The 22,082-nt window shown below is 46.3% G+C and overlaps 1 protein-coding gene across 4 annotated transcripts in view; it reads left to right on the top strand.

The window, feature by feature from the left end:
• The window catches only part of SLC35F3 (solute carrier family 35 member F3), a 147,689-nt gene that overhangs the window by 22,916 nt on the left and 102,691 nt on the right, over window positions 1-22,082 (top strand). The window contains exon 3 of one of the 4 annotated variants that reach the window (XM_086382898.1): window positions 4,086-4,300. The exons of the other annotated variants lie outside the window; for them this stretch is intronic. Coding sequence (XP_086239024.1) covers window positions 4,086-4,300 — 215 coding nt within the window. The remainder of the gene's footprint in view (window positions 1-4,085; window positions 4,301-22,082) is intronic. 4 annotated transcript variants of the gene reach the window in all.

Below are 22,082 nucleotides of genomic sequence, written 5' to 3'. Positions count from 1 at the left end.
TTCTTTCCACCCCACCCCCTTACTTCCACCCTACCAAACCCCCTGTACAGTCACCGTGTCCCATTTATCATCTGGTTCAAACTTCAGCCCTGGTTGAAAAGTTGCCTTTAGAAGTTGCAAGGTAGCCAGAAAACATCGTTGAGTCCAGGGAGTAAAGAGGTTTTAGGAACGAAGGTTACACGCTGATCAGAATTTTTTTCTGAGATTCTACCATTTTGTCAATGTCAAATTCAACTTGGAGGTGTCAGGCGCCAAAGGTTTTGAGTGTTCAGAGATAATTTGGACTGGCTCCTTTAAAAGGCCAAGTGGTAAGTCAGAGCACTCATTCTAGAGGAAGGAGCACTGGTGAGCTTTCAATGACCAGCACCCCTTAGTGGAAAGGACTGGGAGCGAGTTCTGGAGAGAGGCATGTGACAGCCTGGAACCCAGAACCGGAGCCCAGGCCTGGGGCATTGTCAGTGTTGACTTAAATCAGTGGCTTCATGGCCCAGCCAGATATCTCTCGAGAGGCACTTAATGTACCTCTTCTGAACAGCAGCTAAAAGCAGACTGAAACAGATTGGTTTAGAAACTTTAACAGAGCCCCAGATTGTCCCAAAGTCAAGAGAGAAATAATGGCCTGCTTTTAGTCACAGAGAAAAGCAAACATTCAGTAAATAATGCATTAATAGTAAAGTAGCCCTGAGTGTATTCAGTTTGTAATTAGGAGTTTGCCTTTCTTTAAACAGAGTAGGATAGTATGCTACTGCCTCTCGCAAAGTGGGTGTATATGCCCTTTCTTCATGGAGAATTACTGGAGGGAAGATGAAATGGTTTTTCTCTGCTTTGTTCAAACATGTGGACTCAAAGAGGGCATCCCTGAGAGGCAACACCAGCTACTGCCCTAAGCATGTGTCTTTAACATAATGCTCTCCTTGGGACAAGACTGGCATCGCTGGCCATTTAGTGCAGGCCCAGCACCATTAATTAATTGTGCTGAAAACAACACAGAAGGAACCAGGCTCAGTTGGTTAAAAGGTCTATGGGGAAAAAAAACGAAAGATCACTGAAGCAGATTAAACATAGAAAGACGTCATACCTTGATTTCAGCTTATGTTCTGCCTGTTAAAAATATCTGGGAAAAATCAGAAGAGAATCATAGTGATTATTACGTCAGCTGAAGAACAGTGGAGGGGAGGGGGCAAAACCATAACTTGATTAGAGAAGCCAGGTAAAACCTTGACCAATTTCTGTACTAAAGCTGAGCTCACCACTAAAAAAAAATCTTTCCGGTTATAAATTGTGTTCTGCTTGTGTCTAAACAGAGCTGCTGATTTTACCAGTCAATGATTGGGCATGTCAGTTAATCTAGGCATACCACTGGAGAAGTGAAAGAATATTCTTTCTCAGAAAAGGGAGAGGAAAATGTTAGCATCACAGACTACCTAGAAACTCATGACTATGTCACATCTCAAACTGGGAGGTCTTTTTTTATTGGCTTTTTTTTAAATTATTGACATTTAGTTGATGTACAGTATTATATAAGTTTTAGGTGTGCAATCTAGTAATTCACAGCTTTTAGAGGCTATACGCCATTTATAGTTATTATAAAATATTGGCTGTTTCCCCACATTGTACTGTATATCCATGTAGTTTGTTTTATACCTAATAGTGAGGCCAAATCAGGCCTCCATACCCCAACACCAAATTAAATCTCCGAGGCAGAGTTTTGGGTGAAGTAGAAAAAAATAGCTTTATTGCTTTGCCTGGCAAAGAGGACCACAGCAGGCGAATGCCCTCAGAACTGTGTGTCCTGACCTGGGGGGCAGGGTGAGGAGTTTCATCTTAATGGTTCAGAGAGGATGTGAGCAGCTCACGGATATTCTTCTGATGGGTTGGTGGTGAGGAAAGTGGGAGTCAGCTTCATCAACCTTCTGTTGTTCCAACGAGTCCGGGGTCTACATGCTTGTGGGCAGCCCGCAGTTACCTTCTCCCACCTGGTGGGGGTTTCGGTATCTGCAGAATGGCTCAATCACACTTTTCTGTGCATCCCTGGAGGGGAACCAGGACCCTGCCCCAAGGCCACACTGTTGTTTCTTGCCTGTTCCTTTCTCATCCCCGAATCCCCTCCCTTCCCTGATTAGCATCTGTTTGAACCTGCTCATTGGAACTCAGGGAAGGTCATGGAGGCTGAATGAAGCCTGTTTCCTGGAATCAAAAGCTGGGGGTGTTGACTTAAAAAATAGTGATAATCTAAAAGTTGAGAGTTACGTTTTATTCAGTGAGGATTTTTAGGACTTCAGGGCTGGGAGACAGCATCTCAAGTAACCTGAGAGACCTGCTCCTGGGAACCGGGGCAGGGGATGGTAGGGGGAGTGGGATGGAGGCGGCAAGGTGGGCGTGGGCAGTGTCAGGTTATATAGAAGTTTGCAACTAAGGGCAAGTAGTCTGAACGTCAAAAGTATTTTTGTGAATTTAAGAAAACCAGATATCCCAAGTTAAGGAATTTAGCACTTTTCTACTATGGAAAAGATGCAAGCGTCTGGGCTCACTGAAGTCATTCCTTTCATATGCGTCTCAGCTACCCTGGGCCTGTATCCTGTGTTTCTTCACGCGTGAGTTCCTCAGTGCTCACCACAGGGAGGGGCTGCAGCCTGGTGGCTGCCAGATGGTGCAGGTGTTCCTCTCCTTCCCGAGAGCCCCGGAGGGCTGGAGTCACTGATGACTCTGACATCCTTGTTTACTGCTACACAGGGAATACTCCATTTCTCAGGGGATACAGAAAAGCTTTTGTGCCAGGAGCCCCATTGGGTCCTCTTTGGTATCAGTAATTTGTACACCTTAATCCCCTGTCACATTGGGAGTTCTTTAAACAGATACTAGGGTTCCCAGAAATGAAGGCAAACTGAAATCGCATCTTCCGTGTTTGTACTTTCATTGAAATGAATGGAAAATCTAGAGTCAATTGAGCACGTGTATCTCTGGGTGAAAGTTCAGCAGGAAGCTGGGGAGAGAAGGAAAAAGGTGAAGCTGGCCAGATAAGCCAACTTTTCTAGTGGTTTTCAGGAAACAATCAGGTAGAAGTTTCTTTCCTTCGCGACCTCCCCACTGAGGCTAGTTCCCCAACATGAGGCTAGAAAAGTCAGCCAAAGCACAGGGAGGAAATCACATATTGCCTCAAACTCTGAGCTGCTCAAATTCTGAGTCTCTGGGATCTTGTTGATGGGCCGATGATGATTCCGTAGGTCTGGGTGGACGTGAGGTTCTGCTTTCTTAATGAGCTTCCAGGAGTTGCTGGTGCTGCTGGCCCATGGGCTGCCCTTGGACTGTCAAGGCCCTGGAGTTCTTGAATCTCAGTTACACGGGTTTTAAAATGCTGCTGATCTGCTGAAATGTAGGAAGCAGGACTCACCATACCATATCAATCGGCAGGTGACTCTCTTTGGGCCCCAAGGATGTTTGAGTCCTGATCTGCTGCCACTTGTGAGGAAGGGGAGGCTCCTTGGGCAAGTCTTTTAAGATCCAGGAGCCTCAGATGCTCATTTGTAAACAGAGGGTGATGACACATGCACCATTTAGCACAAAAGATTGTTGTGTGATCAAATTAGACACCTGCCCTCAAGGCTGTGAAATGCCATAAAAATGCCAGGAACTGTCACTGTGTTGTGATATCCTCTCTGGGGTACAAGGCAGCTGATAAAGTAAGCACGGGCTGCCTTGTACCCCTGCCTTGTACCAGGACTGCCCGCCCCTGCAGAGTCATGCAGGTATTACACCTCGCAGAAATCAACTTGCAGGGACTTCCCTAGTGGTGCATTGGTTAAGACTCTCTGCTTCCAATGCAGTGGGTGTGGGTTTGATCCCTGGGTGGGGAACTAAGATCCCACATGCCTCACAATGCAACCAAAATAATAAAAAGAAATCAGCTTGCAGGTCTGCTGGCTGCACAATGCATTCTAGAGTGATCAGGCCTTCCTGATACCAGGCATTGTTGTCAAGAATTGGAGTGTGGGTGTGAAAACCTCCCCAACCCAGCTGTCCTGAATTTTCAGCCTCAAGCCTGTGGTCTCCCCAGTAACCGGCTAAAAACTTCCTTCTTTCCCCAGATCATCAACATCCCCACCATCACCTTCCCTGTTTCTCACTGACAGCCAGCCACAGAGATGCCCTGAGGAGTGCTCAGTACTCAGGGAGGGTTCTGACCAGAGGGATGCATGTGAGTGCTGTGGAAATTGCAGGCGGGACCTGAGAGGGGGTTCAGCTCCCAGGAGTCCGTGTGAAGCCGGGTGCAGAGGAAGGCACGGAGGGGAAACTATGTCAGGTTCGTGACCTTGGAAAGACTGTCACGGGCAGGCATGATGATGACATGCAGCCTTCTAGCTTCTCTGACCCTGAGACAGGTGGACGGTGTCTCTGATCCCAGAGACCGCCACGGCAAGCAGGAATCAGCCAGAGCAGATCTGGGGCACTCACAGCCTTATTAGAAGGTCTTTCAGGAATTTCTCCCAGTGGTGACCTCTTTTCATGAGCCAGCGCTAGAACCTTCTGCTAACATGGGGCTGCCAGAAAAGTGAACGATGCTGTGGTGACCGATGTTTCCTTCTGCCTTACATAGTTTCAGCCTTCTGGAAGCTAGCCCGTTGATTCTGCTTCAGAAACGCCCACAGACATTCTGAGCCAGGAAAGGGGAGAACGCAGTTTTGGCGCCTCCTCTCTGTCTTCGGTCCCCAGGGGCCAGGTGTGTGCTCCTGGCTGGACAGACTTACGTGGTATCCACAAGGGGTCTCGCAGCTGTAACGTTCAAAGTCTAATGAGCAAGGCATCCCAATCTGGAGGCCTGTGCCTTCTGGAAATGGTAATTGCACATCTTCCCAGGGACACAATTATCCATGGTCCCTGTCCTCAAGGAGCTCATATCCCTGGAAGAGTCAGATAGACAAACAGGATGAGGGTATGCGCAGGGGCCCCAGGGGAGAGGCCCAAGTACTTGGGTCCTGGGGCAGATGAGGGGTTTCTTGGAGGAAATGACCAAGGAGCAGTCTCTTAGAAGAGGAGCAGTTGGACCTGTAGGTGCTGAATCCTGGGTGCGTATGGGCGGAGAGCCTGGTGCCTGAGAAGCTCTGATCCTGTGTGGGAGGTGAGTGGGGAGGTCAGGAGGACGGGAGGGCAGTGGGAGCAGACTCTGTGACTCCAGCGCATGCAGAGAGGTTTAGAGTATGGTGTGAATGTTGGGAGGGGGTGGGAATGGCAGAAAAATCATCAGATTGGATCTTTAGCAATACAGTAAGTCTCCTTAAATCTTATTAAAGATTAATAAATCTTTAATACTTTTAATAAAGTATTAAAAATACTACTGTATTTTTCAAGGTACTGTACTGTAAGATTTAAAATGTTTTCTTTATTTTCTGTGTTTGTTTTTTTGTATTATTTGTATGAAAGTAAAGTTTGGTCAGTCATATCCAACTCTTTGCAAGGCCATGGACTATACAGTCCATGGGATTCTCCAGGACAGAATACTGGAGTGGGTAGCTGTTCCCTTCTCCAGGAGATCTTCCCAACCCAGGGATTGAACCCAGGTCTCCTGCATTGCAGGCTGATTCTTTACCAGCTGAGCCACAAGGAAAGCCCAAGAATCCTGGCGTGTATAGCCTATCCCTTCTCCAGGGGATCTTCTCAACCCAGGGATCAAACCCAGGTCTCCTGTATTGCAGGTGGATTCTTTACCAGCTGAACCTCCAGGGAAGCCCTGGTATAAAGAGGTTTATTTATTACTTCTGTGAGGAGTCTTATAAACCTGTTACCGTACAGTACTGCATAGCTGATTGTATTAGTTGGGTACCTAGGTTAGCCTAGGTTAGCCTAGGCTAACTTTGTTGGAATTATGAACCAACTGGACTTAGAAATGCACTGTCATAACAGAACGTGTTCATATGTAGGGGCTTACTGTACCACTATACCTCTGTCAAGGATAGGACTGAGGGCAAGTGGAGGCCAGGCCCATTGAACAAGCACAAGCCCAGTGTCTGTGTGTCAAGGATTTGACTGAAAAAAATACACAGCATAAGAATTGAGAATTATATTTTATTCAGCAGACATCCTAAGAACTTAAGCCTGGGATACAGCCTCTCAGTTCAGTTCAGTTCAGTTCATTTCAGTCACTCAGTCGTGTCCGACTCTTTGCGACCCCATGAATCGCAGCACGCCAGGCCTCCCTATCCATCACCAGCTCCCAGAGTTCACTCAGACTCACGTCCATCGAGTCAGTGATGCCATCCAGCCATCTCATCCTCTGTCGTCCCCTTCTCCTCCTGCCCCCAATCCCTCCCAGCATCAGAGTATTTTCCAATGAGTCAGCTCTTCGCATGAGGTAGCCAAAGTACTGGAGTTTCAGCTTTAGCATCATTCCTTCCAAAGAAATCCCAAGGCTGATCTCCTTCAGAATGGACTGGTTGGATCTCTTTGCAGTCCAAGGGACTCTCAAGAGTCTTCTCCAACACCTTCTTCACAGTCCAACTCTCACATCCATACATGACCACTGGAAAAAACATAGCCTTAACTAGATGGACCTTTGTTGGCAAAGTAATGTCTCTGCTTTTCAATATGCTGTCTAGCTTGGTCATAACTTTCCTTCTAGGGAGTAAGCGTCTTTTAATTTCATGGCTGCAATCACCATCTGCAGTGATTTTGGAGCCCAAAAAAATAAAGTCTGACACTGTTTCCACTGTTTCCCCATTTATTTCTCATGAAGTGATGGGACCAGATGCCATGATCTTAGTTTTCTGCATGTTGAGCTTTAAGCCAACTTTTTCACTCTTCTCTTTCACTTTCATCAAGAGGCTCTTTAGTTCCTCTTCACTTTCTGCCATAAGGGTGGTGTCATCTGCATATCTGAGGTTATTGATATTTCTCTCGGCAACCTTAATTCCAGCCTGTGCTTCTTCCAGCCCAGCATTTCTCATGATGTACTCTGCATATAAGTTAAATAAGCAGGGTGACAATATACAGCCTTGACGTACTCCTTTTCCTATTTGGAACCAGTCTGTTGTTCCATGTCCAGTTCTAACTGTTACTTCCTGACCTGCATACAGATTTCTCAAGAGGCAGGTCAGGTGGTCTGGTATTCCCATCTCTTTCAGAATTGTCCACAGTTTATTGTGATCCACACAGTCAAAGGCTTTGGCATAGTCAGTAAAGCAGAAATAGATGTTTTTCTGGAACTCTCTTGCTTTTTCCATGATCCAGCGGACGTTGGCAGTTTGGTCTCTGGTTCCTCTGCCTTTTCTAAATCCAGCTTGAACATCAGGAAGTTCACGGTTCACATATTGCTGAAGCCTAGCTTGGAGAATTTTGAGCGTTACTTTACTAGTGTGTGAAATGAGTGCAATTGTGTGGTAATTTGAGCATTGTTTGGCATTGCCTTTCTTTGGGATTGTAATGAAAACTGACCTTTTCCAGTCCTGTGGCCACTGCTGAGTTTTCCAAATTTGCTGGTATATTGAGTGCAGCACTTTCACAGCATCATCCTTCAGGATTTGAAATAGCTCACCTGGAATTCCATCACCTCCACTAACTTTGTTTGTAATGATGTTTTCTAAGGCCCACTTGACTTCACATTCCAGGATGTCTGGCTCTAGGTCAGTGATCACACCATCGTGATTATCTGGGTCATGAAGATCTTTTGTGTACAGTTCTTCTGTGTATTCTTGCCACCTCTTCTTAATATCTTCTGCTTCTGTTAGGTCCATACAATCTGTCCTTTATCGAGCCTCTCAGTGCTAAAGAATTACTCTGAAGATGTATGAGAGGAGCCAGAATATATAGGAGTTTTTGCAACAAAAACCAGATAGTCAGAACATCCAAAGATTGCCTTCATGCTTAGTTGCTCAGTCATGTCCTACTCTTTGCAGCCCTATTGACTGTAGCCCACCAGGCTCTTCTGACCATGGGATTTCCCAGGCAAGAATACTGGAATGGGTTGCCATTTCCTACTCCAAGGGTTCTTCCTAACCCAGGGATTAAACCTGCATCTCTTGCATTAGCAGACAGATTCTTTACCACTGGAAAGCCCCATTAAAAGATTACTGTTAATTAAAGAAAACCATATATCTCAGAGTTAAGGAATTTAGCCCTTTCCTATGTGTGGCAAGATGTAAGAGTCTGGGCTCTTTGAAATCATTCCTTTGATACAGCTTAGCTACCTGGGGCCAGTATCCTGTGCTTTCCATCCTGAATCCCTTCGGGGTGCAGGGTTGAGGGTGGCTGAGGGCTTGGTGACAGGTATCCTGTTTGTTTCCATCCTGAGTCCCCTCAGTGCTCACTGTCGGGATGTCTCTAATTTGACAGCTTGACAGTTGAAATATCCTTTGTTTACTGATATGGCAGGTGACATTTTTCATCCACAAGGCATCCGGGCATGTGTGGGTGACACAGATGTTGTTCCTGAACTTAGGAGCTCACATCCAAGTGGGAGAGACACCCACTTGGTATGAAAAACAGAATGGGATGTAAAGAGAAGGCAGGGCAGACTGTCTGGGCTGCGGGCTTGAGTGTGAGGACAGGCTTCAGTTGACTACAGGACTAAGCAGACAGTTAATGGACTTACCGTCCCACTATCCATGGGGAGACCTTTAGGCGCTGGGTCAGGGGACTGGGGCTTTATTCCCCAGGCAGTGGGAGCCTCTGGAAGTTTTTGAGTCCAGGGCTGATATAATCAGAGCTGCTTTCAAAAGTAAGAGTCGGGGTGCTTATTATATAACTGGGCACAGAACATGTGCCCATCTCATATCAGAGGCAGAATGACTCAGAATTATGGTTTTTGTTTCTTTGTTTGTAATGCAGACCTAGAAGGCCGGGTCTCTTGCTGTGAATTGTCAGCTTTTCCTTCAGCTGAAAGCAAACTCTTAACGTTGGTGAAAAGCATTTCAGTGATTATTTTCTTGTCTAACTCGGGCATTCTGGAAATTGGAGGGGTATTTTCTTTCCGGGAAACACTGGTATGTTTTTCAGGCCCGTGGTGAACATGAAGGCATGGCCAAGGTCGCCCTAATTAGCGATGCCCCAGCATGCCCAGCCCTCCTGGCACAGTCGGGCCTCCCACCTGATGGGAGCTGATGGGCCTCCTTGCTCGCTTTTTCTTCCCTGAGCCCTGAACATGCCATGACCCATTGCTGCCACCAACATTTCTTCTCCAGGGGGTGAGGGCACTCTGGAAACAGGGCCACAGGGGCCCCTCCATTCTAGGAAGACAGAGACAGCCCTTCACTCGTGCCACAAAATCCGCCAAGGGACTGCTGTATGTCAGGCACTGTTCTGGCTGCTATGGAAATAGCCGTGACCCAAGCAAATGAAAAGCCTGCCTTTGTGGAGCTTACCTTTTGGTTGGGAAACAGACAAAATAGAGTAGGTCAGATGGTGCTGAGTGCTCTGGAGAAAGATGGGGCAGGGCTGGAGCAGGTGTGCTGGATGCAGAGGCATTGACATCAGGCTGGGAACCTGTGTATCTTTCTGGAGGCACTTGTTACACCAGCATCTCCTTGCCCCATCCAGACCCAAATGCCTGGGTTAGCCCCAGTTACTCACTGATTCATTCATTCTTTGTTCATTCCTACAGTAATGTACACTTGTGACTATTAATTCTGACCATGCTGTGTAGGGTGGTTCTGGGGAGGGGAGGTTCTGAGCATTTTGCTGCCCCTCAGATGTCTAAAGCCCCAAAGATGAAGCCATCTTTGCATCCCAGGATGTTGGAGTCCAGTGGCAAGGGAGTCTGACCAGATTAGGCTCTATGGGGTCCAACAGTCCCATGTGATCACCAGCTCCTGGGCCAGGGATGGAGGAGAGGGCAGGATATCCTGCAAGCAGTCATCTTTTGGGGTCTTTCCTGGTGGCTCAGCAGTAAAGACTACACCTGCAATGCAGGAGACATGGGTTTGATCCCTGGGTGGGGAAGATCCCCTGGAGGAGATCTCAGCAACCCACTCCAGTATTCTTCCCTGGGAAATCCCATGGACAGAGAGCATGGCGGGCTCCAGTACATTGGGTCGCAAGAGTCAGACACTAAGCAACTAAACAGAAGTAACAACAGTCATCCTTTTGCCATCCGTCTTCCTCCTAACTTGAAGCAGTCTTATTTCCCATCTTATTTCTAAGAATAAGTTTCCCATCTTATTTCTAAGAATTATCCACCCAAAAAGCAACACGCTACCTCCAGAGCCCTTGCAATTGATGTCATGATGGTTGTTTGTTTTTTGTGACTGGTTTAGAGAAAATGGGCACAATATTTGGTAGCTGTGGTTTTTCATTTAGCCTGTGTCTTCTGCTTGGTGGCAAATAATAGTAATTATGGTGGCTCAGACAGTAAAGCGTCTGCCTGCAATGCAGGAGACCCGGGTTTGATTCCTGGGTCAGGAAGATCCCCTGGAGAAGGAAATGGCAATCCACTCCAGCACTCTTGCCTGGAAAATCCCATGGACGGAAGAGCCTGATAGGCTATAGTCCATGGGGTCGCAAAGAGTCAGACACGACTGAGCGACTTCACTCAGACTCACTCACTTACTCATGCATAAATATCTTCAAGGGGGAAAGGGTAGGAATAAATCAGGAGGTTGGCATTAACAAATATACACTACTATATATAAAATAGATGACCAACAAGGACCTACTGTATAGCACAGGGAACTCTACTTAGTATTTGGTAATAAGCTATATGGGAAAAGAATCTGAAAAAGAAATATATGTGTGTGTGTGTGTGTGTGTGTAACTCAATAACTGTGCTGTACACCTAAAACTAACACGATGTTGTAACTCAACTATACTTCAGTTGGGGCTTCCCTGGTGGCTCAGTAGTAAAGAATCTGCCAGCATTGCAGCAGACATGCATTTGATTCCTGGGTCGCAAAAAGCCCCTGGAGGAGAGCATGGCAAACCGCTCTAGTATTCTTGCCTGGAGTACTCCATGGACAGAGGAGCCTGGCAGGCTGCAGTCCACAGGATTGCAAAGCGTTGGACACGACTGAAGCAGCTCAGCATGCATGCACATACTTCAATCAAAATTAAACATTTAAAAAAATAATCATCATACCAGGAGACGTTGGTCAGGTTTGCTGCTGGGGCAAAGCTCCTTCCCCCTACAGACACACACACATAGTCAGGTGAGCATCAGAACCTATAGTATAGGCACAGGACAGTCCATAGTCAATGCTCTGAATCTAAGATGTCATAATGGTCCCGCTGTCAGCAGAGGCAGGAATGAGATGGGGGCAGCTGATAAAGGCTTAGATAGTCTCTGCATGTTTTAAGACAGCATCAGAAACATTCAGGGATGTGTCCTTGGAGAAATGAAACACAGAGCATCATCCCTGTGCCCCGCAGGTTGTGACACTGACCTCATGCATTTATGTCACGTCCCCGCTGCCAGATCCCTGCTGCTCTGTCCTGTCATCATGGTATTTGTAGTTTAGCTCACTTTGTTTCCCCTCGGGTGTCACTTGCACATCTCGGTTCAACAACTACCAGCCTCATCACAGAGAAGTTGAGTGACAGCCAGACACAAGCAAAGTTGACTCCAGACCATCCAAGAGTGGCTTTTCAGCTTCCTCTAAGGCAAATAGGAAACACTGCATTAGCTTCTGATCTCCTCTGTTCTCGTGCACTTCAGTCCCTGTTCAACCCCCAGTTGCCGGAGGTCTCTGTTCATCCCTGAACAGATATCAAGAGTTTATCTCTTCAGTGCAGTTGTTTTTCGGGAGGTTATGCTCTTTACCCTTGTAATTTCAGAGCGTGTCTAATTCAGCTGCAGCTGTGTGGTTTTTCTCAGGCAGTTTCATTGAAATTTTTCCAAAGGTTGACTCCAGTACTCATATTTGTGGACTTGAAGAATGCTGGCCACTTAAATAATTGCCATAATTGGGTGATTATGGCTCTTTGAGGGTCAAGATACCACAGGCTGGGTTTATCAATAAGAGATTTAGTAACAATGTTAGCACAAAGCAGCAGGGTCCTTCCTTGTGAACATTTGCAAGATCGGTATTAAAGGCATAAAAGGTGGAGAACAGGGAATCCCCGGGTCCCAGAGGGAGATCTTCCAGGCAGTGGGTCTTGAGGGGCAGTTAACATTGTATGTCTTCCCTGTAGCTCAAGCAGTAAAGAATCTGCCTGTAGTGCAGGCGATCCGGGTTTGATCCTTGGGCCGGAAATATCCTCTGAAGAAGGGAATGGCAATCCACTCCAGTGTTCTTGCCTGGAGAATCCCATAGACAGAGGAACCTGGCAGGGTACAGTCTGTGGGATCGCAAAGAGTCGGACACGGCTGAGCGACTAACACTACTGCTAACATTGTACAGGTCAGGTGATGGGGAAAAATTTCCTGTGCATTGCATGAGGGAAGGTGCAGAGAGGTATGTGCGGGCGTGTGGGGTTGTAGGAAGAGGGGACACTGCTAGAAGCCACCAGGAGGCACAGACCCCTGCCATCCCACCAGCTCATGTCAAGCCATTTCTTACTTTCAATGTGCTTCCTAATCAAAGAATCAAGACTAAAGCCAGCTCACAGGCGCGTTAGAATTTTAACATCTTACCACATTTAGGAAAAAAGATGCCTGCATGGAGATCTCGAAGATGAAAAAGGAACTTTGACGATTCTTTAACCCAAATCATCCATACTAATCAGAGCGGCCACGGATGCTCAGAGGAGGGGCGTGAGACCTTTGTTCGCTTCAATCCCAGACCTCTCCAGAAATGCTAGCAGGACAGAAATGATCGATACTCTTTCCTCATAGGAAGGAATGTGGAGGCAGCACCAGACAGGATAGATTATGCGGGGGGAAGGCGGAGAGGACGCTACCAGCCTGTCTTGGAGTACTGGGATAAAATGATAAGAAGGTGGCTTGCCGTTAGTCAGCTGATGTTTGAAACCCAGCTTTGCCTTTATTTGGCTATATTGCAATGATTCAGTAAACCAAAAGCTCTAAGCCTCGCTCCTTAGCTATAAAATGGAAACCGTAATACCTACCCCTGAGGGTTTCAATTGACGTTTCCCTTATTCCAGGCTCTCCTAGTTTCTGCAGAGATCTGGTGTTTGAACTGAACACAATTAAATATGCTAGTGTCTATAAAACCTCAAACCTCACCTGGTCCAGAGGTTTCTGACCCATCTTTGGTTGACTCCAAATGTGAAATTCCAAACTCACACAAATCCCACCTCCTGCTCTCTGCAGATCATAATATGATGGTGATGGTGATGGTCATGGTAGTGGTGATGACGGTGATGAGATGAAGGTGATGGTGATAATAATGATGGCGATGAGGATGGTGATAATGAGGATGATAATGATGGTGATGGTAATAATGCTAATGATGACGGTGGTGATGGTGATGGTGATGGAGAACATTCCGACCTCACACTGACTGAGTCTTTCTCCTCCTGAGGATTCAGATAAGTTGTGTAGCCAGTGGGGAGCCCACGGCAGAGAGGACAGCTTCATGTCTTGTTATTATTTTGGCCTGTTGGGAAAGAGATATTTCTTGGCAGAAGCGAGCTTTGAGACAAGTTTTCCAGGAAAAGGGCAGAGAACTCATGTGGTCCATGCCATGGTCATGTCATCTAGAGAGATCTGAGGCTGAGACAAAAATGCAAGGTGATTCGTATGTCTAGGTGGCAGTGTCCTGTCAAACTCTTGATGTTATTTTTGGCTTTTGGAAGCTAAAACAGAAAAGGGGGTGGAAATGCTGGTACTGTGCAGATTGCTAAAGCACAACCCTGTTGCATCATTTTTCTTCCACGGGCAGCACCCTAGCCTTGATTGCATACAACGCAGAGCTGAATTGGAATGACCACCCCTGACCATGGGCACAGACATTGTAATGGTTTCCATATCCCTCACCTCACTTCCTTCCCCACATAGTATTTGCACACCTACTAGTGCGATGCTTGCACCAGGCACGAAGCATGCAGAGAGGAACATGGCAGAGGGAAGGAATCCCAGGCATTGAAGTCTAACTGGTTCAGGTTCCCAAATCCACTGTTTACAAATCCGCATGATGAATCACCACTACCCAGTGGTCTGTGGTGACTTAAATGGGAAGGAAATCTTTAAAAAGGGGGGTTATATGTGTACTTATAACTGACTCACATTGTTGTACAGAAGAAACTACCAAATATTATAAAGCACTGTACTCCAATAAAAAATTTTGAGAATAGTAATATGAAAATCATATGACTAAAAAAATTCTGCATGACTCCAAAGTTTCATTTCTGTTCAGTGACCTGATATTTAACAATGGGCCAATAATGCCTATTTCCACAGGCTGGCTGTAGGATCAGGGTACTTGTTCGAACTTGACCGTTGATTGGCACTGACTTAACAGTGGTCACAGCTCCTCCCACTACTAGAACAATTATTGCCGGGGTGGTGGTTGTTAATTTCCATTCTCTACCCTAACAGCCTTACTGCACGTACCATACTCCTCTGAGCTATTTCACTTCTAACTGAGTCCCAGAGCAAAGAACTTTTCATTGCACATTCATTATCTCCTATATTATTTCATGATATGACATTCACTCCTCAGTTAGGGAATTGGGAACTTATGGGAAAAGCAATCACTGGAAATTGTTGTGCCTGATTTTTTTGTGGTTCTAAACTTTATTTCCGTTATTTTTATATTCGTTTCCATTATTGTTTATCACAGGATATTGAATACAGTCCCCTGTGCTGTACAGTAGGACCGTGTTGTTTATGCATCTTAAATATAATAGCTTACATTTGCTAACCTAAGTCTCCCACTCCATCCCTCCCTCAACCCCTTCCTCTTTGTATTATGCCTAATTTTTATATTTTAATTTTTGTTTTGTTTTGTTTTTGTATGCCTAATTTTTAAAGCAAAATCAAACCATATTCTCTTATATAGCCAGGGTCTATGCTGAGCATTTCAGAGAGTCAGCCTCCCCACTTCACTAAAACACTTATTTTTGGCCATGCCAGGAGGCTTGTGGGAATCTTAGTTCCCTGACCAGGGATTGAACCTGGGCCTTTGGCAGTGAAAATGCAGAGTCCTAACCACTGGACCACCAGTTCTGTTCAGTTCAGTTGCTCAGTCGTGTCCAGCTCTTTGCGACCCCGTGGACTCCAGCACGCCAGGCCTCCCTGTCCATCACCAACTCCCGGAGTTCACCCAGACTCACGTCCATCGAGTCAGTGATGCCATCCAGCCATCTCATCCTCTGCCGTCCCCTCCTCCTCCTGCCCCCAATCCCTCCCAGCATCAGAGTCTTTTCCAATGAGTCAACTCTTCGCATGAGGTGGCCAAAGTACTGGAGTTTCAGCTTTAGCATCCTTCCTTCCAAAGAAATCCCAGGGCTGATCTCCTTCAGAATGGACTGGTTGGATCTCCTTGCAGTCCAAGGAACTCTCAAGAGTCTTCTCCAATGCCACAGTTCAAAAGCATTAGTTCTTCAGCGCTCAGCACCAGGGAAAGGCCCCAAACACGTTTTGTCTACTTCAAGTATGAACCAGAGCAGACCAGGCCCCCGTGGGCCAATGTTCCCCTCCACTCACCACCCGGGTCTGTCTGGGCCTGCGGTGCTTGGCTGCATGGCAGGGCTGGGAGGGGAGGGGGGTGAGTCCCCAGCTGAGGGTCCCTGAGAAACTTCAGGTGCACTTCCCAGTGTGGACCCCTTTGTTCCAAGAGAGACTCCAGCGGTTGGTGGGTCTCCTGTACCTCAGAGCCCTTGAACCTGGCCCTGCCAAGGTCTTTGTCATTGAAAGTACACATTGCTTTAGTGGCCACACTTCATACCATTTAGTTGAGTTTGTCACAAAAGATGACAAATCTAACTGCCTTTTTTGGATGTTTGTACAAATTCTATTCTCGTGCTTCCTGGACCTTTTAAAATAGAATTATAGTCATTACATTTACCTCCTCAACTGTTTTAGAAAACAAAATGATTTATGTACTTACTGTAACATTTCAGAGCACATCAGGACCCTTTCATGCTTTTCTTTTCTAAGTGCCTGACTTTATGACACTTACATTGAATGAGTTACTCTTCACCATACATACGTAATTAATTTATAGCATAAATGAAATTAAAAGCACTGGAAACCAAAGCTCCCTCATTGCAGGAATATCTCATGAGGACCATTCTATGGAATATTTTGTTGTGCATTTCTCTAGGTCGAGGGAGGGGTGTGGAAATGCAAGTGAATTTTTTCAGTGATGAACTTTAGATGCTCCATCCAGAGGATGGAGACCAGCTTGTAAGTATTTTGTTATGGATTAGTGTTGAGGGAGGAGGATTGGGTCTTGTCACTGTTTTGTTGGTTATCTTTCAAGGGTTTGATTTTATGAAAGTTAGGTGAAAGTTGGTGTGTTTAAGCCCAGCTTGGAGAGAACCCTTGTTTCTTGGTGAAGGTGTTTTCTCCTTCACCTGGAGAAGGAGATGGAATAGAGAGCAGATGGAACTGACAAGGCAGACTGAGGGGCGTGTGCATACATGTGTTTTACAGGATCCTTTTGAGGGACTTGTGAGGCTTTGTAGATCTTCCTTGGAGAGGAGGGACGGAGCCTTGTAAGCTTCCTGGCCAAGCCCCCAGCTCTCCAGGGGAACCAAGTCCCTGGCAATTCATAGTCACTGGCACCCTGAAGAACTTTGGGATCATCCTGCAGCAGAGATGGTGACATCTATCATGAGGTCCCTGCTCTTCCTACTACATTGTGGTATTGTTGCCAGGAGAAGTGTCTGGCTAGGAACTATATCTCCCAGCCTCCCTCTGCATCTACATTGGGCCAAAGGACTTCCCCCAAAGTGGTCAACAAAGGTAACTCAAGGGCGAGCAAACATTTCCCACCTTCTTCTTCCCTGCCCCACTGACTGCCTGCACAGGATTCCCATTCTCAAAGATGGAAGAGACTCTGGTTCCCAAATGTGACAAGTTTTTCAGTAACTGAGGTTAAAACAAAACAAAAGACTACCTAAGAAGAGCTGACTCTACTCACTGTCTTCTTTTTTCTTCCTGAGTTCGTTCTTGAACCCACTACTTTTCATCCTCACCACTACTTGCAAATCCACCACTTGGTGAAAGTGGATCATGCAAAACCACGAGGGATCTCCACGCCGCCAATGGCAGTGATCAAAATCAGCCTGCATCTTGTTTAGCCTGGATGGAACAGCACCAGTATCCTGTGGTCCTTTTTGAAATGCCAAGGGCAGAAACAGCATGGTGTACATACATTTTTGGCAAGGCAAATAGGAAAATCACCAAGTGGTAAAATTCCACCTGTCTTCCAACACCATGCATCAGAACTGAACTTGTCTTGTGCTCAGCCACTGAATCAGTGGGGCTGACACAGCCGCTGATATGCTCATTAGTACAGTCCCCATGTTTCTACCCCAGATGGAGCTGAAGTCTGTCTGAAAACCTGTGTCATCCACCACATGCATTTCAGCATCCTCACTACCCAAAAGCTTCATGGAGTTGTATTTTTATTCTGAATACACCAAGTCCCCTACATATGAAGAATTTCCATTCTGAGAACGCATTCACAAGTCCAATTTGTTTGTAATTCCCACAATGTTAGCCTAGGCACCCAACTAACACAATCGACTGTACAGTTCAGTTCAGTTCAGTTCATTCACTCAGTCATGTCCGACTCTTTGTGACCCCATGAATTGCAGCCCTCCAGGCCTCCCTGTCCATCACCAACTCCTGGAGTTCACCCAAACTCATGTCCATCGAGTCAGTGATGCCATCCAGCCATCTCATCCTCTGTCGTCCCCTTCTCCTCCTGCCCCCAATCCCTCCCAGCATCAGAGTCTTTTCCAATGAGTCAGTTCTTCACATAAGGTGGCCAAAGTTATTGGAGTTTCAGTTTTAGCATCAGTCCTTGCAATGAACACCCAGGACTGATCTCCTTTAGAATGGACTGGTTGGATCTCCTTGAAGTCCAAGGGACTCTCAAGAGTCTTCGCCAACACCACAGTTCAAAAGCATCAATTCTTCGGCACTCACCCGTCTTCACAGTCCAACTCTCACATCCATGCATGACCACTGGAAAAACCATAGCCTTGACTAGATGGACCTTTGTTGGCAAAGTAATGTCTCTGCTTTTGAATATGCTATCTAGGTTGGTCATAACTTTCCTTCCAAGGAGTAAGCGTCTTTTAATTTCATGGCTGCAGTCACCATCTTCAGTGATTTGGAGCCCCAAAAAATAAAGTCTGACACTGTTTCCACTGTTTCCCCATCTATTTGCCATGAAGTGATGGGGCCAGATGCCATGATCTTTGGTTTCTGAATGTTGAGCTTTAAGCCAACTTTTTCACTCTCTTCTTTCACTTTCATCAAGAGGCTTTTGAGTTCCTCTTCACTTTCTGCCATTATACTATAATAGGTATATAATACTTTTCACACAAATAGTACATAGAAAGCAAACACAAAAAGTAAACAGTTTTAATCTTATGGTACAGTACCTTGAAAAGTACATAGTGCAATACAGTAGCTGGCACTTCTTAGTACTGCCAGCTACGTCACTGCTGCTTTTAGGCTTGCTTCCACACATCTTGGACTTGAAATAAAGATACTGTACTACTTTACTCTCTATGTGCAGTAAAGCACACAAAAGCACAACCACGTATAGAGGATGCATGCATGTGACAATGTATGCCAGACACGTGAACTCACTTATCTGATTGGACTTGGGAACACATGTTCCTGTCTTTGAAAGTGTGCAACTTGAAGGTTTGTCCGTAGGGAATTTACTGTATAATAAAAATGGTAAAAGCCTCTCTGGACAGAAAATGGCAGCCTTTAAACACAAGAAGGGGGTGTCACCTGCAGATCCCCAGCACCTAACTCAGCCCCTGGCACAGAGCACACACTGCATGCTGGTAGGAGAGAGGGCAGGAGGAGGAAGGGGTTACCAGTGGACAGTGTCAGCTTGTAATTGGCATGTGCACTGATGCTGAGACCAGCTCTCAGAAGGCACTTGCCCACAGGGGCGGGGAGGGCGGCTCTGAGAGAGATGGGAGAGATCCTCTGTCCTTACAACAAGCCATGCCCCCTCCAGCCAGAACAACTAACTGACCCCATTCTGAAAGAGCTCTTTAATGATGAAACAGTTTCAGAAAAAGGAGGGCTTGATTATCAGATATGTTTTGGAAATTAGGTCTGAAATTAGCACACTTCAGTTCAGGGGATGCCCTTTGTCTGATTAAAGCCGGATAAAAAACCCATCCTCATGAAAGTTCAGTGTGGCATTTTGGTTAGGATTTCACATTCTTTGAAAACTACCTTCTCCTCACACCCCAGAATGGAGGCGTTCAGAAGATTTGTGCATTCAGGGTCTTAAATGTCCGGCAGACATTCTAACCTGCTGTGAGAGTTGAGATTTTTTATCTGATTCAGCTACCATCGCTGTTTAACAAGCTACCCCAAACTTCCTGGTGTTTGAAGGAGAAGCACGCCTTCTGTTATGGTCTGTGGGTGAGGAATTCCAACTGAGCACCAGGTGTGGGTTTTCCCCGCTCTGTGATGTCAGAAGCGTCCGCTGGGAAGATCTGCTGGGTGGGTAACTCGGCAGCTGGGGCTGCAGTCCTCTGGGGGTCTCCCGGTGTGTGGTGGTTGAGGCTGGCTGTCACCTGTTACCTCCACTGCGGCTGTCGACCTGCGCACCTACACCTGCCTGGCCTCTGTGGGCAGCCTGGGCTTCCTTACAGCATGGTGGCCCAGGGGAGTCAGACTGCTGCCACGATGGCTAGGAGCCCCAATGCGCAGTGTCCCAGGGGAACGGGGCCTCGTTCCTTTTAGGACCTGGTCTCGGAAGCCACCTGGGATGTTTTCACTGCCTTTTTCTTCTGTCACAAGCCCACCCAATTTCTTTTTATTGCTTATGTTTTTGGTTGCACGAGGTTTTGTTGCTGCGTGTGGGCTTTTTCTAGTTGCGGCGAGTAGGGGCTACCCTCTATGCTTCTCCTTGCAGTGGCTTCTCTTGTTGCCGAGCACAAGCTCTAGGGTACATGGGCTCAGTACTTGTGGTGCAGGGGCTTAGTTGCTCTGCGGCATGTGGGATCTTCCCGAACCAGAGAGCGAACTCACGTCCCCTGCATTGGCAGGTGGATTCTTAAGCGCTGGACCACCAGGGGAATCCCCATGCAGTTTCAAAGGGAACATAGACCCCACCTCTCAACTGGAGGATGGTGAGGTCCCTGGAGGAGGAGTGCCTAGAATGGGAGGTTTTGTTGCCACCACCTTTGAAGAATACACAACATCTGAAGCCAGTGTGTGCATGGAGGAGGCTGGTGGACACCCCTCTGTCAGAAAGAGCTGTGTCTGGGCTACCAAAGGCAGGCAGGAGCCTTGCGGGGGAGGCGGAGAACCTGGTTCTGGAGGAGGATTCCATCAGGGAAGCAGCGGAGCCTCAAGGCACTTCTTTCCCCTGACTTGGAGAGACATCAGAGCCCCAATGCCCTCCTGATGCCGGTGGACATGACCTGACCAGCCGTCCAACCCATCTGGGCATCTGTGGGGTCTCCAGGTCAGATTCTGCTCCAGCTTCACCCCAGACATCTGCCACTGCCTCTGCCATCTTCCTTCTTTGAGAATCAAAGCCTTTATCAGTAAAGCAGAAAACAATATCAACCTGGGTAGAGAGGGCTAACAAATGTGATAATAACTGATTCAGAGAGTGCCAAACTACTCCAAAACTGCTCAGTTACAAGAACAAACACATTGTGTGTTTACGATCTGGGTATCACCTTGATGTCTTTTTCTGTACTGATTTTTCCCTTTCTAAAGATGTGAATTATTTTTATGCAAATGATGTAAGGATTGCAGTATTACAGGTCCCTGACAGCACAGGAATTTATAACTCAAGTCACGTCCTTTGATGCACTGGACCTGGCATTAACAAAAAACCGCACGGAAGATCAAAACAGCCTTGTGCTGGATTAAAGCATGAATAGGAAATTACTCCCAGAAGCCTCTGGGATGGCAGAGCAGAGTGTCCTTGTGGCTCTGTGGACTGAGAGCTGGGAGTCTCTCTTGGCTGCCAGGTGTGTTCAAGTCAGGTGGTACAGGTGAGGGATAAGGCCAGACCACGTGCTGTCCCAGGGGCCAGGGGGGCGCAGGGGAGACGACAGACATGGCAGGATGCGGTAGTCTCGAAAGAGGGAAAACCACGGCTGAGTCCAAGACTTGGGAGTTCACGGGGCTGGAAACCAAGGTGTGGAACCAGATGGGATGAAGCGCAGGCAGTAAGCAGTTAGGGGCATGGGTGTAGTAGGTGTTGAGTGCTGGGAAAAGAAGAAAGAAGGATGGGGCAGGGGAAGGGGGAAAGAAATATAACAGTTCTTTTTCAATAGTAATATTTATTTCCATTTAAGCTTTAGCACATCTTTTTTTTCTGGCCACACTATGAGGCATGCAGGATCTTGGTTCCTTGACCAGGAATCGAACCCGAGCCCCCTGCAGCGGAATCATAGAGTCCTAACCACTAGACCACCTAGGAAGTCTCATAACAATGGTTTTAAACTTCGTTGTTTGATAGTTAGTTGATTGGCTGGCTAATTGATTGGGCAATTGGGCAGTTGATTGGTTGGCTAGTTAGTTTTTGGCTTGAGGGTATTTAGCATAGAAATACTTTCTCCTAATTAAAAAAAAAAGATCACTCAGGGGAATGCTAGATAGGAAAAAAGATTCAAGAATCAGTGCTCTCCATACATTATTATTATTAAGATTATTATTACAGAAATTGCTTTACAAAGCTATTTCACAGCACAAGAAAGTATTTTTTTCTATTTTTAAAATTTGAAGAAAATTCTTCAATCCTAACAATAGTTTTCTCCAAGTAGTGAAATTTATGAGTGACTTATTTTATATTTTTCTATTTTCCAAATTCATTAATAATTCTAATTACCATGATAATCAGAAAAATGATGACTTGAAAAAAAGAAGGCCGTTGTATTTTCCAAGCCTGACAATGACCTAGGCTTTATTTGATTTTGTGATGGACTTGTGGCTGAGCCAGAGTACATGGCGATCTACATGCTTTAGAACAAGACAGAGAAGTGTTCAGCAAAGGCTTGATTAATGACTGAATGAAGAATTGGAG

This window comes from Bos grunniens, chromosome 28 (assembly GCF_055505025.1).
Source record: "Bos grunniens cultivar Pamir isolate PY7600 chromosome 28, Bosgru_T2T1.0, whole genome shotgun sequence".
In the NCBI taxonomy this organism is placed as follows: Eukaryota; Metazoa; Chordata; class Mammalia; order Artiodactyla; family Bovidae; genus Bos; species Bos grunniens.
The sequence above is the reverse complement of the archived record's forward strand: the minus strand, read 5'-3'. Positions and strand labels throughout refer to the sequence as shown.